The sequence below is a fragment of the Pan troglodytes genome, chromosome 4, assembly GCF_028858775.2.
Source record: "Pan troglodytes isolate AG18354 chromosome 4, NHGRI_mPanTro3-v2.0_pri, whole genome shotgun sequence".
In the NCBI taxonomy this organism is placed as follows: domain Eukaryota; kingdom Metazoa; phylum Chordata; class Mammalia; order Primates; family Hominidae; genus Pan; species Pan troglodytes.
The window spans coordinates 110,819,645-110,834,219 of record NC_072402.2 but is presented as its reverse complement, the minus strand read 5'-3'; the positions used below and the strand labels follow the sequence as shown (position 1 = coordinate 110,834,219).

The 14,575-nt window shown below is 44.6% G+C and overlaps 1 protein-coding gene across 5 annotated transcripts in view; it reads left to right on the top strand.

Moving 5' to 3' along the window:
* The window catches only part of MCC (MCC regulator of WNT signaling pathway), a 463,570-nt gene that overhangs the window by 371,943 nt on the left and 77,052 nt on the right, over positions 1 to 14,575 (top strand). For all 5 annotated transcript variants that reach the window (XM_009449469.4, XM_063810572.1, XM_063810574.1 and 2 more), the window contains 2 exons: positions 10,665 to 10,828; positions 13,031 to 13,237. In XM_009449469.4, the coding sequence (XP_009447744.3) occupies positions 10,665 to 10,828; positions 13,031 to 13,237 (371 nt within the window). The remainder of the gene's footprint in view (positions 1 to 10,664; positions 10,829 to 13,030; positions 13,238 to 14,575) is intronic.

Below are 14,575 nucleotides of genomic sequence, written 5' to 3'. Positions count from 1 at the left end.
CAGCCTGCAGCTCTCAACCCCTCAAGGGAGGAGGAGCACACAGGTGAGTGTGTGCAGGGGCCGGAACAAGTGCTTTTGAGCACCAGCAGGAGCAAAACTCCGTGATGGCCCCACAGTAGCGTCTCGAGGGGGAGGATCTGTGACCCCCAAAGCCCCAGAGGGCATGTGTTACAGTGCTCTTTTTGCTTTGCTGTTCGTGGACAGCTTAAGTGTTAAGCAGCTCAGTGGGCCCTCTGCCTTTTCATGTGAGGCAGTTGCTCTCCACCACTGAAGGCAGAGGGTCAGTGTGGCACCCTTTAGCATCTGTGCCCTTGGCACCCAAACTCTTGTTTGGCATCCAGGAAAAATCAGGTCGTATGAAGAATTGAAGGGTGGTGAATACAGAGGATTTTATTGCCAATAAAAGTGGCTCTCAGCAGGAAGGGGAGCTGGAAGGGGGATGGAACGGGAAGGTAATCTTCCCCTGGATTCTGGCTGTCCCCAGCCAGACTCGTCTCCGAAGCAACGGTGTCAAGCCATCGCTCTGAAGTCAAGCTGCTGCTCTCTGACATCAAACCACAGTCTCTGACATCCAGCTGCTTCTCCTCTTCTTCCCTTCTCTGCTCTCTGCCAGTCGGGTCAGAGTTTTTATGGGTATAGGATGGGGGGCGGGGTAGGCCATGGGTGATTTTTGAAAAGGCAGCATTTCAGTGGGGAAAAAAGGTTGCATGTTCTCACTTTGGGCCATGGTTATAGGCTTCAGGGTGGGGCTTCGCCAGGGACCCTGCCCTTTTCTGCCTAGAATTTCTCTGCCTCCTGTCCCTGTCAGCTTGTGCCTGTGTACTTGGTGATCATTTGGATGTGGAAGACACACTTACAGGAGAGCTCTCCAGTTCTGGTGGCTGCACTGAGAATCAGTCATCTTGCGCTCTCCGTGTTAAATCTCCACTGCAGCATATCCAGACCATGTGAGACCTTCTTGCCTAGAATGTTGAAGTATGTGTTTTCTCAACTTTTTATTTTAAAAATCTTCAAACTTACAGAAAAGGTAAAACAAACCTCCATAAACCACTCATCTTAATCAACCAATTGTTAACATTTTGCCACATTTTGATTTTTTTCTCTCTCTTCCTCCCATTTGTGTTTGTGTATACGTTTTTTTCTAAGCCATTTAAAAGTTGCAGATGCCATGATGCTTCACCCCCTAAAGGCATATGTGTAAACCTCTTAAGAAGGAACCTTCTCCTATAATAAACACAGTACCTTCATCACCCCTGAGAATTTTACCACTGATGAAGCATTGACAGTCCACAATCCATATTCAAATTTCCCCAATTGTCCTATTAATGTCCTTGGTTGCTTTTGTTTAGTCCCAGATCCAGTCAAGGCTCACACATTATATTTAGTTTTCATGTCTTTTGACTCTCCTTTAATCTAGAACAGATCCTCCCTCCTGCTGTTTTGTCTCTTGTGACATTGCCATTTTGAGGACGTCAGGTTAGTGTTATCAGGTTAGTGGTATCATAGAATGTCCCTCAATCTGATGATCTGATTGTTTTCTTACAAGACTTGAGGTTAGCTTTTTTTTTGTTTTTTTTTTTTGCAAGAACATATGTGGGTTATGGTCCTCATTACCCTGTTGCAGCGGGAGGTTCCTAATGTCAGTTTGTCCATTATAGGTGATACTGAGGAGTTTTTAAACTACCACAACATTGTTCTCATAAGTCCTCTTGTCTTAGGTAGACAGAGGCAACGTGGGACACAAAGCAAGGGGTAACCTCTGTGGATACTCTTTCTCCCTTCCTCCCAGACCCTTCAGTCTTCTCTTTGGTGTTCAACCCTAAAAGTTGACTATTCTGTTTTCTAATTTTCTGTGTTACTTTGTTCAGTTTGTGTTTGTTCCTCGATGGAATTAAAGAGGGCCTTGCTGTATGCAGAGTACAGAGGAATGCTCAAAAGAAAGCAACAGCCCTCCTGGTTTCAGCCGTAGAGCTACAACAAGATCTGAACTATTACATCCCTGGGATATAACATCTTGCCTTTACAGAAAGTCTGTGTTGATGCTGAAAGAATCTGTAGGTCTTTCTCCCACTTTGAATTGCTTTACCAGGCATGGTGTGTGCCCAGTCAGAAAAGAAGGGTGGGTGGTGTGCACTGGCCCTCAGAAGGTGGCAGGGATATGGTGAATGGCCAGTCCTGCTACAGCCCACATCGTAGCAGGCCTACAGCTGCTTCTGTTTCTTAGCCTGGCTAAAATTCTCTGTGACTTATGTCTCTAACTTCACTGACAGCTTTCTATCTTGGGGATCTTAATTGAAAGCTTTCTGCCTTATTAGCAGGCTGTGATAATGTCATTTGATATGTTTTAAATTTGACACTGGATTAACAAGTAAATTAACAAAAACTTGGGACTTTAAAAAGTTGGCTTATAAAAAGTCTTCCATTTATTTTACATGTTAATCTCATCCAGTGTCTGTAGAGCACATGTTCCATGCCCAGCACTGTGAGTCTCTGGGACATGCCCAGCACTGTGAGTCTCTGGGAACACACTGTTGAATGAATGAAATCATCAACTTTTAGGGCTGAGTGCCAAAGGGCTGGGAAGGCTTCCTGGAAAATGAGATTTCAAGGCTGTATTAGTCCGTTTTCACACTGCTATAAAGAACTACCTGATATTGGGTAATTTATTTAAAAAAGAGGTTTAATTGATTCACAGTTCCACAGGCTGCACAGGAAGCATGACTGGGGAGGCCTCAGGAAACTTACAATTACGGCAGAAGGTGAAGGGGAAGCAAGCACATCTTACATGGCCAGAGAAGGAGGAAAAAGAGAGAAAGGGGAGGTGCTACACACTTTTAAACAACCAGGTCTCATGAGAACTCACTATCACGAGAACAACACGGGAGAAGTCTGCCCCCATGATCCAGTCACCTCCCAACAAGCCCCTCCTCCAACATTGGCAATTACAATTCAGGATGGTTTTTGGGCAGGGACACAAACCCAAGCCCTATCAAAGGCAAAGCTTAATAAAGACCCAGCATGGAAGGCTTCCAAACTAGGCAAATACCTAACCACTAGTGTGAAGCAAGTACCGATCCCCAGGAACACGTGGTTTTGGAATCTGGGACCATACTTTGGAGCAAAGTCATTCTGGTAAAGAGGGGACTGCTTGGTTGGAATCAGGTGGACCAGGGGAGATGTTTGTAACATCTCACCTGTTGGAGCTGCCCTTTATTTGAGTTAGGATTTTTACAGGGCTTGTTTGTTTAAAAAAGCAACTTTTAACACCTGATTCAAAATGAACCAACTCTGCCGTAGTTAATGGTGTCAACTCTGGGCATAGGCATAGCTGATCCTGAGTAAGAAAGAAGAAAACCAGCTTTGTCCACTGGTGTGTGTTTAACTAAGCCAGAAGGCTCATTAGGATTCTTAGTTTTCACAGCCATGAATGTCCTCTTACCTCCTTTCCAGATTTCCAAAGTATAGTAAGTCCTCAACGTCGTTGATAGGTTCCTGGAAAATGCAACTTTAAATGAAATGACGTGTAACGATACCAGTTTTATGGTTAATTGATATAATCAAGAGTTAAGTTCCTGTAGTGTATTTGTGGTCACTGAAACGTTAGTGAATTTCTAAATAGAGACCCAAAGCACTTCTAATATTAAATGTGGGAATAAACTTGAGCTATATGTACATTTAAGGCAGATTAATAAAAATAAGGGAGATAATTATTTAACCCCTTATTCCAGGTCAGTGTCGCAGGTAGCTGAGGCCTATCCCGGGAGCTCAGGGTGCTGGATGGGAACCCACCCTGGCCAGGTGCCATCCCATCGCAGGGCACACGCATTCATTGTCTCTGTCTCTGTCTCTCTCTGACTGGGACTATTTAGACACACCAATGAACCTAACGTGCTGAGCTTTGGGGTGTAGGGGAAACTGGAATACCCAAAGGTAAACCACACAGCCATGGGGAGGGGACAATGTACAAACTCCACACAGACAGTGGCCCCAGCTGGGAATCCCTGTTTCCCTCCTCGTCTATGTTATAATGAGACGATGTTGAACAAAATGTTATTTGAGGACCTGCCATATGTGGATCTTTCCCCAAACAGCAACATAAAAACCTAAGGCTCTGGTTCTCCTTAGAAAAATATAACCTGAGCTGTGTATTATTGAGCTCTTATCAGGAGGCCAACTGAGGAAAATTGCATTTAGAAAAGAGGAAAAGGGCAGGAGGAGCCATGGACTTGGGTGGAGGCGGGCAGAGCAGAGGAGCACCGTGGGTTGGGCGTGCTGAGTCCTGGGGTCTGCGGCTGGCCCCTCTGCACATGGCTGTGGTCGAGAAGCTGGGCCCCGCATTGCCAGATCTTCTCATTTTACAAGGATAGCCATAAATTTTAACAATTTTTAAAATGTTGACAGTTAACTCAAAAACTGTTTTAAAAATTAAAAAAAAGGCCATGCCAGACACCATAGCCCTATCCCATATGCAAGCACATCTTTGGCTGCAGGTGGCTGGTTTGCATCTGCTGGCCAAAGGGAGAGGTCCATTCCATCCAGTCTTCTGGGTCCTGTTCAGTCTTATCAGACAGCTTTGAAGACTGAGTGCCAAGATTACGTGAGCTTAGCACTCCCCAGAGTTCCCTTTACCTTGTGCTTTAAATGGTCTACAACTTTAATTTTAACTGAAGGTTAACATAAGAAGAAACCATATGAAATCCACATATGTGTGAAACTGGCTGAGGAGACTGGCATCACATCACTTCACACCACGTATGAAGTACCGTGTACCTAAATCCTTCTAGCGTCTGTTGCCAAAAACACCTTGTCTCCCTTGTGAAACCGGAATGCTTCCTCCTTTCTGTCAGGAGATAATTCATATTTGCTCAGGATGCCAGGATGCTCAAGGCTAGCTGGAGGAGTCAGCCCTCAGCTGTGTCAGCCTCCGTTTGCTCCCAGCCTTTCCCTGATCCAGTCACCGTGTTTTCCCCTTATTTGTGGCTGCTTGTGATAAGCAACCTCAAATTCTTCTTTAGAAAGGGGCACAGTACAGATAAACTTAAAGGAATGTGTATTTGCTACCAAAGGCCTCCTCTCTGTCTCCTGGATGTAGAACAGTTTCCTTTGATGCATAAAGCACAGCACAGGTAGCTCACGCCTGTAATCCCAGCTACTTGGGGAGCTGAGGTGGGCGGATTCATTGAGCCTAGGAGTTCGGTCCTAGCCTGGGCAATGTAATGAGATCCTGTCTCTGGAGAAAAAAAAAAAGATTTTTAAAATAAAAAAATAAAGTACAGCAGAGGCTGAGGGAGAAAGCCAGTGGGCCTGCCTCAGCTGCCCTTCATGGAGTTGCATGGCAGTGGGGGCCAGGGTTTTTCTAAAGAGTACATTACTCCCCCTTGTCCTTAGACTTCCCATATCTCTTTCTTCCTTCTCTTGCTCTCCAACCCACAGGGGAAAATTTTTTTAAATTAAATTACAGTACTTCAAATCCTTTCTGAATGTGCTACCATTCTTGAAGGTTACCGTTTTCTGTTTCATATCTGCCTATTTGCTTATATCTCCTCATTTTACTCACTCATATACATTTATTATATTTATTGTGGTAACAAACATGAAATTTACCATGGTAATCATTTCTAAGTGTACAGTTCAGTGGCATTCACAGAGTTAGTGTGACCATCACCACCACCCATTTCCAGGACATTTTCATGCCAACATAAACTCTGTACCCGTTAAGCAATAACTCCCTATTCTCGCATCACCCCCACCCCTGGTAAACTTTATCTCCTGTCTCTGCATTTGCGTCTTCTAGATACCTTGTATTAGTGGAAATATTTGTCATGTTGTGTCTGATTTATTCTAATTAGTATAATGTTTTCAAGGTTCATGTTGTAGCATGTAAAAGAATTTTATTTCTTTTTTAAGGCTGAATAAAATTACATTGTATTAAGAGACCACATTTTGTTCCTTCATCTGTCAGTGTACCCCTGGGCTACTTCCACCTTTTGGCTACTGTGAATAATGCCGCTATGAACATCGGGGTACGATTATTTGAGTCACTGCTTTTCGTTGTTTTTGTTAAACATAGAATTACCATATGATCCAGCAACTCTACTCCTATACTTAGGACCTACTGTGGCACCTTATGCCACAGACTCTGAAAGACAGTTCTGTCTGGAGCCATGTAGATGCTGGCAGTGAGTGGTGATAAGTGCTTGATACCTTGACGTAGTACCTTGACAGGGGACACAGAATAGCTGCTCCAGGCGGCCCAGTCTCCTCGTCCTCCTGTGAGGCTCCAAACAGGGAAAAATAGCAATGGACAGCCAAGTGCCAACTGGTCACTGATGGGCCTGTGTGAAGCCACAGTGCAGAGCTCTGCAGCACAAACTGGAGTTTGTGGGGTTCATCACCTCACCTGTGTTTTTATACATTCAGCTTCCTGTGACCAAAGAAAGTATGTGTAGCCCTCCTTGGTTTGAAGGGTAGATATTCTTTAGAGTCTGTGCATCAGTGTAAATGACCTCACATCTTGCCACCTCTCTGCCTTGTGTCTGCACTGTGTTATCTATGGTTACTTCCCTTTTTTTTTTTTTTTTTTTTTGAAATGGAGTCTCGCTCTGTTGCCCAGGCTGGAGTGCAATGGCTCGATCTCAGCTCACTGCGACCTCCACCTCCCGGATTCAGGCGATTCTCCTGCCTCAGCCTCCTGAGTAGCTGGGATTACAGGCGCGCACCACTATGCCCTGCTAATGTTTGTATTTTTAGTAGAGACAGGGTTTCACCATGTTGGTCAGGCTGGTCTCAAACTCCTGACCTCGTGATCCGCCCGCCTCAGCCTCCCAAAGTGCTGGGATTATAGGCATGAGCCACCACACCTGGCCACTTTCCTTTCTTTTTTCTTTTTTTTTTTTTTAAGATAGAGTGTTGCGTCTTGCTCTGTTGCCTAGGCTGGAGTGCAATCTCAGCTCATTGCAACCTCCACCTCCTGGGTTCAAGTGATTCTCCTGCCTCAGCCTCCATTACAGGCGTGCGCCACCACACCTGGCTAATTTTTATATTTTTAGTAGAGACAGGGTTTCACAATATTGGCCAGGCCAATCTTGAACTCCTGATCTCAGGTGATCCACCCACCTTGGCCTCCCAAAGTGCTGTGATTACAGGAGTGAGCCACTGCACCTGGCCTCTATGGCTACTTTCCTTACAGTAGTGGTGGGCAGCAGAGAGATGGGGCAGTGGCCTTGTACTTCTGGGGGTCTCTCACAGTTAAGGTCAGTCTCTTATTCATCTTTGCACTCTGCTCTGGCCTGAGTCAGGGCTCGGCAACTGCCCAATTTAAGTATGAGAAGGAAATACTGGTCACATGCCTAGCCCATCTTCCTGCTGCCTGTAACTCAGCACCCTCTGGAAGCAGCCTGTTGCCACCACTCCAGCTCTGCTGTGAGAGCCCCTCAGCAGACATGTCCAGTGTCATTATTGCATCAGGTGGACCTGCGCTAGGGAAGTCAGCACAGAATGTCTGAATATTTCATGAACATCTCACTCATGAGCACTTAATGCACATAACTCAGGACAGTGGATCGCACCAGCCCTGGATACCAGGAGACCTGCACCAGAGGGTACGTGGTCATTCAGAGGCTGGTTGGTGTGGTCTCTGAGTTGTTCTGCTCCTCACTTGGGTCCTTTGCCTCCAGTTGGTGTCCACCTGCCTCCATCTCCAGAGGGCCTCTGCAGTGATGAGCATCCTAGTTCTTAGCAGCTCAGGTCGAGGTCCATAACAAGGAACAAAAACACTGAGGTCAGGAGTTCGAGACTAGCCTGGCCAACATGGTGAAACCCCGTCTCCACTAAAAATATAAAAATTAGCTAGGTGTGGTGGCGCATGCCTGTAATCCAAGCTACTCGGGAGGCTGAGATAGGAGAATCACTTGAACCCGGGAGGTGGAGGTTGCAGTGAGCTGAGATTGCACCACTGCACTCCAGCCTGGGAGACAGAGCTCAAAAAAAAAAAAAAAAAAGAAAAGAAAAAAGAAAAACATGCTGCTATTGAGTCTGTTTATAGCCTTCCTGTCTATTAAATAAATGATGATGTGGTGTTTCTCTTTGCCCATTTAAAAAATAATGTTTGACCGCCTACCCTATTCTCTGTTGGAGATACAAATGGTGAGGAAGATCAAAGTCCCTTCTTTCCTGGAACTTACGTTTAGTAGAGGAGAGAAAACAAACATGTAAGTCAGATCAGATAGTGATAATTGCCATGAAAAAAATAGGATAAGAAGATAGGGAATGGGCAAGGGAGGAGGTGAAACTCCATGCTTCAGATAGGGAAGAGGTTGTTGGGGAGATAGCATTTGAGCTGAGAGCTGAACAATATGTAGAAATTCGGTTGGCCAGGCATGGTGGCTCATGTCAGTTATCTCAGGACTTTGGAAGCCTGTGGCAGGAGGATCGCTTATGGCCAAAAGTTTGAGACAGGCAACATAGACCCTGTCTCTACACAAAAATAAAAATATGAGCTGATTGTGGTCATGTGTACCTGTAGTCCCAGCTACTTGGGAGGCTGAGGTGGGACGATAGGTTGAACCCAAGAGTTTAAAGCTTTAGTGAGCTAGGATTGTACCCCTGCCTGTACTCCACAGGATTGTACTCCAGCCTGTGCAACAGAGCAAGACCCTGTCTCTAAAAAGGTTGTATTTTTTTTTAATTAAAATTTTAAAAAATCAGCCTAGACAAAGGAAACAGCAAAGGAAAAGGAACCTGTGGAGCAGACAGGAGTTTGGCATATTCCAGGGGAAAAAAAGAAGGCCAGGAGTGTGAATGGAGCATAGTGAATGAGGGGAAGGAGTGTGAATGGGGCATAGTGAATGAGGGGAAGGAGTGTGAATGGGGCATAGTGAATGAGGGGAAGGAGTGTGAATGGGGCATAGTGAACAGGGGAAGGTGGATGGGTGAGGCAAGATCAGATCAGTGGTTCTCACTCTGACTGCACGTTAGAATTACCTGAGGAACCTAAAGTTGCCATTATGCAAGCCCCACCCCCAGAGATTGTGATTTAATTGGTCTGGGGTGGGGCCTGGGCATCCGTAGTTTATAAAAGCTCCCCAGGGACATGGTGCAGCCTGAACTGAGCACATCAGTCTTGATCATGCAGAGTTTTACAGGCTCTGGTAAGGAGTTGGGACTTTATATGAATGTTGATGGGAAGCCATTAGACTGTTTGAACTAGGAAAATAACTTGTTCTGATCTGCGCTTTTAGCAGGCTCACTTTGGTGACCGCGTGGAGAGTAGAGGCAGGAGATTGTTACAGTGGTCCAGTTGAGAGATGATGATGGTTTACAGCAGGATGGTGTCAGTAGAGATGGTAATAAGAGGTCAGTTTGAGGATAAGTTTTGGAGTTTGTGGTCACAAGATGAATTGGATTTAGTATGTCAGACAAAGGCATAGAATATTGCCTCAGAGCTCACCTGAGTAACTGGGTGGATAGGGATGCCATTCATGGAGATGGGAGAGATCGGGGAGGAACAGGTTTGAGAAGTAGGTAGAGTAGTTGTGTGTATTGGTTGGAGTGAAAGCCTTAGGCTGATCTCTCTAGATTTAGGTAATTTACAAATAGAGGCAACCAGATGAGGTTGACTAAAACATTCTGAGAAGTCCTGTTCCTGTTGTGCCAAGAGTTTTCTTGAAGTCTTCCAAAGGTAAGTCCCAAAAGCAGTCAACCATTTTATACATGGAACCTGTGGTGAGAAGCATGCAGAAGAGAAGAAGAAAATGGAAGACACTGAGCAATTTTCATGCAGGGTTAGGCTGGACGTAGGTGAAGAATGTACTCTGAAAGATTACATATAATCAGTCAGCATCTGCCCTGCAACAATAATTGAATGGCATGGCGATAGACAGAATCCAAAACAGCAGGTTACAAAATTTGTATTTGACTTTAAGGGGAGTTTTTTTCCCAACAAAATTGTCTTCTAAGATACATCTGAGTCACATTATAATTATTTTTTATTTCTCTGACCAGGCCCTGGATGTCCAGCGATTCAAAGCAACCCAAGTTTTTAAGTCAAAATCAAATTATTAGAATTGGTTGCCTTATGTGGAGAACAATAAGGAATTTGTTGGAACAGTTTATTTTTCCCCCTGATGAAAGAACATGGATTAAATTGCAACAGTGGAGCATATTGATTGGTTCTATCATGGAAAAGTTCTTGGTTTTAGGCTCATTGAGGGCAAGGACTATCTCTTACACAGTTTCTGTTTTTCAAAATACCTAGCATCTCTGCTCATTCTGAGACTTTTTGTTACATTTAGTAAAGTTATGGGATCTTTCTGCAGTTAGTGCTTGTCTGAATGACTGAGCAGACAGGTTGACCAGAGGCTCTGGAGGTGCCAGCAGCCTCTTCTGGGCATTTCTTTGTTCTTACTAAAGAAACTCAAGATGTGGCTGCTTTGAGTGAAAGACAAGAGAATTCAGAAAATGACCATCATCTGAAACTCCTTAATAAAAAGAGCTTTGCATTGGCTCCAAGCCTCAGAGGCAGTGCCTGTGAGGTTAGGCTGGCTGGTGTTGAACTTTGAAATGTCAGGCTCCATTGCCATCCCATTACCTGAATGAGTCCCTCATGGTAAGCAAAACAGCATTTGTTGCCCTGTGTAACACATTTTGTCTTCATTCACTCACAGACAACTGCAGTGACCTGAACTCAGAACTGCAGAGGGTGCTGACAGGGCTGGAGAATGTCGTCTGCGGCAGGAAGAAGAGCAGCTGCAGCCTCTCCGTGGCCGAGGTGGACAGGCACATTGAGCAGCTCACCACGGCCAGCGAGCACTGTGACCTGGCTATTAAGGTAGACCTTCCTCACCCTCTGTGAGGCCCTTTGAGGTTCTGAAAGGGAAATGGTCCAATCCTTCTCTTGAAGTGCAGTTTTCTTAAATACTTACTAGGGATGAATGTTTCCATGAGAGCCATACAATAGATTGGGCCACGGTGTAGAAGCGGGGGCTCTAGAAATTTTGGTTGGGCTGAATTATTTCAGAAAAAGTCATGATGTCAGCAGTCAGGTTCACTGGCTTTGCGGTAAAAAGGACAATTTACTTGGAAACCATTCGACTGCTAGTATTGAACCACGTCATTTAAGAGTGGTTCATCATAGAGCCAGTCGTAAGCTGTAAGTTTAGCTTGGAAGTTTTGTTAAAGCTCTAAGGCCTCTAGAATATGATTTCAGGAGTCCATTCATCAATTCCTCTTGCTGTTTGAGATGGTGACAGGAATTTGTTGCATCTGCACAAACTCATTGTGAATGATGGGAAAGTCAAGGCTTACTGATACTAGGCCTCTGGTATCTTTATATTCCTTCAACGTAACTTAGTGACCTGGGCATAGCAATTCAAATTTAAAAGTCTAGGAGGAGCCCGTAAAGAGAAAATGCAGGCCCAAGTTTCTATAAGTAGGAATCCTGGATTGCACAAAAGAACTGTGGTGTCACAAGGTAAACCATGATGCATGTTTGTAACACTGCTGGTTTTCCATCTTTCTTCATCTCAATTGCAAATATGTAGTTGATGTGGTTCAGGGCAGGGAGAAGCAATTGCTGGTGTTTCTTTCTCTGGAATCTCCTGGGCCCTATATTTGATTGTAATGTCAACTTGGGTCTAGCCCCAACCTCGGAGTTGAGAGGGAAGGAGGAGGCCAAGGGCCTCTACCAACCAGCTAGGGACAAAGCCACAGGGTCTGGAGCAGAACCCAGTAGGATGAGAGTCTCCAGATTTAAAGGAAGGACAAAGCAGCACATGGGAAAAGGGGCAGCAAGATTTGAGAACCAACATGAGCATCCAAGAGTGATGTACTTTTCTTTTCTTTATTCTTTTTATTATTATTTTTTAGACGGAGTCTTGCTCTGTCGCCCAGGCTGGAGTGCAGTGGCATGATCTCAGCTCACTGCAACCTCCACCTCCCAGATTCAAGCGATTCTCCTGCCTCAGCCTCCCAAGTAGCTGGGATTACAGGCGCGCGCCACCACGCCTGGCTAAATTTTGTATTTTTAGTAGAGACAGGGTTTCACCTGAGGTCAGTCTGGTCTTGAACTCCTGACCTCAGGTGATCCACCCGCCTGGGCCTCCCAAGTGCTGGGATTACAGGCGTGAGCCACTGCACCCGGCCAGCCTTCTGTTTCTTATTCCATCTCTTCACTGCCTTCTACCTCTTCATAGTAATTCTCCCTCTTGTTTCATTATCCACTGGCTTGTGCTTCCTTTTTCAAAGGACAGTAAATGTGAATGAACAGTTTATAAGAGTAAGCAGAATGACTTCTTCCTTTTTTTCCTAATATGCATGTTTCTTCTTCATTAAATGTTTTTAAATGAATTTTTTAAAACTATGTGCTACTAAGATTTTCCTTTAAATTTTGAAGCTGTATTATTAATTTAATCCCTGCTGTCTTAGAAATCTCCACAATGAGCTTCCTCTTTTCTGTGTCAATGAGGTTTATTTTTGTCTTTCACATCTTGAGACTGAACCTCATTTGCACCATCTGAATTTGGATGTGGCACTAAAAGCTGGAAATGGTAATGTGACCTATCTTATCGCTGAGTTGGCACGTGGGAGGCCTATAATTTAGGAAACTTCAAGTTAGATTTTGTATGCAGTTTACAACCTCATGTTTGTCCTCACATTACCAGGATCACTAAATGGCCTTCTGCCTGGTTGTGTGTATCCACCAACTCTGGAACTCAAGTGAAGGAAATAAGCATTGTGTGGATGTGTCAGCTAGCGCCACAGACAGACTCAGCTGCCAGGAGAGGACTCACTGTTTTTCTTACTCTGAAGGTTGCCGGGTAACACAGACTGTACCCCAGGCAAGTGACAGAGCCTCATCTGAAATTGGAGACAGGATAACTTTGGGGTGTCTGTAGTCATGATCACTATTTATAACAAAGTGGTTCTAGAACACACTCCTCTATGGACATTTATTCCTGTTCAGCCTATTTTCTTCCTATCCCCTTTCTCCAAGGTAACTTACTTGACTTTTCTTTGGGGCTGTATTTTACAGACAGTCGAGGAGATTGAGGGGGTGCTTGGCCGGGACCTGTATCCCAACCTGGCTGAAGAGAGGTCTCGGTGGGAGAAGGAGCTGGCTGGGCTGAGGGAAGAGAATGAGAGCCTGACTGCCATGCTGTGTAGCAAAGAGGAAGAACTGAACCGGACTAAGGCCACCATGAATGCCATCCGGGAAGAGCGGGACCGGCTCCGGAGGAGGGTGAGCATGCTGCATCCATAATGGTCAGGCCCTTCCTGGGCATGGGGCTGAGAGAGGCTGGTGTATAGCACCAGGGGCACCGTGAGAATTTTGTGGCATTTGTAATCTTGGGAATCACTGTCTCTTTCCTGTTATGAAGTCCTTCTTGAAAGTAGTTCGAAATTGCTAAGGTATAGAGGTAAGATTAAAAAAAAAAAAACAAACACTTTTCTCTGGAATCTTAAATCTGACTGGTTGATAAAATTACGTCGGGGCAGTGATTCTAAACTTTCCAGGGTAAGCACATCTTTTCTAAGCTCAATTAAAATGTTCTTTAGGATAAACTAATAGCTTTAGAATTTGAAAAAAAAAATGGAATTTTACGCTTTTAATTTTTTTCTATAAAATTTTATTTAGCTTTATTGTACCTGCTCTCATTTACTTATACTGAATTTAGTATAGAATGTCATCTCTCCTGGTGCAGACTTATTGAAGTTAAAATAGCCATATCTTGTACATTGTGTGCATATATGTATGTGTGTATGTGCATCTGTTTAAGTGTGCATGTTATGTGTGTGTCTCTGTGTTTACAGATGTGTATGTGTGACTCCTGCTATTCACCCTAGGGCCTGACCTAGTGTGAGTACCATTTTGTTTAGGACATGTATCCATTACTGAAGGAGCCAATGTTTCAGGATAGAAATGTTCGGCAGAATTGTTAAAGCCTCAGTTTTTCCAAGATGAAGTGTTTAATCCCAGGAACCCACAAGCACTTCTGTGTTTGGCTGTGAGTTTGATCTGTGATTGGACTGGGGGTGAAGCAATGAATTCCTCAATCAAACACTTCCCTCTGAACTTCACTTTGAATTACTAGACTTACTTGACTCTCTTTCTTGGTCTTGGCAATATTAGAAGCTTGTTTTCTAGTTGTGCTCTGACTGCTAATTTTGTACACAGATAAAGTTGACTTAGAAGGGGAAAAATAATGGCCAGGCACGGTGGCTCACGCCTGTAATCCAAGCACTTTGGGAGGCCGAGGCAGGCAGATCACAAGGTCAGGAGTTCAAGACCAGCCTGGCCAATATGATGAAACTCCCGTCTCCACTAGAAGTACAAAAATTAGCCAGACATGGTGCTGTGTGCCTGTAGTCCCAGCTACTTGAGAGGCTGAGGCAGGAGAATCGCTTGAACCTGGGAGGCGGGGGTTGCAGTGGGCCAAGATCGCACCACTGCACTCCAGCCTGGGCGACAGAAGGAGACTCCGTCTCAAAAAAAAAAAAAAAAAAAAAAAAGGGAAAAATACATCTAGTGGGTCTCATCATCCTTCACCATTGCTCTTGCTCCCTTAGCCATAAAAAA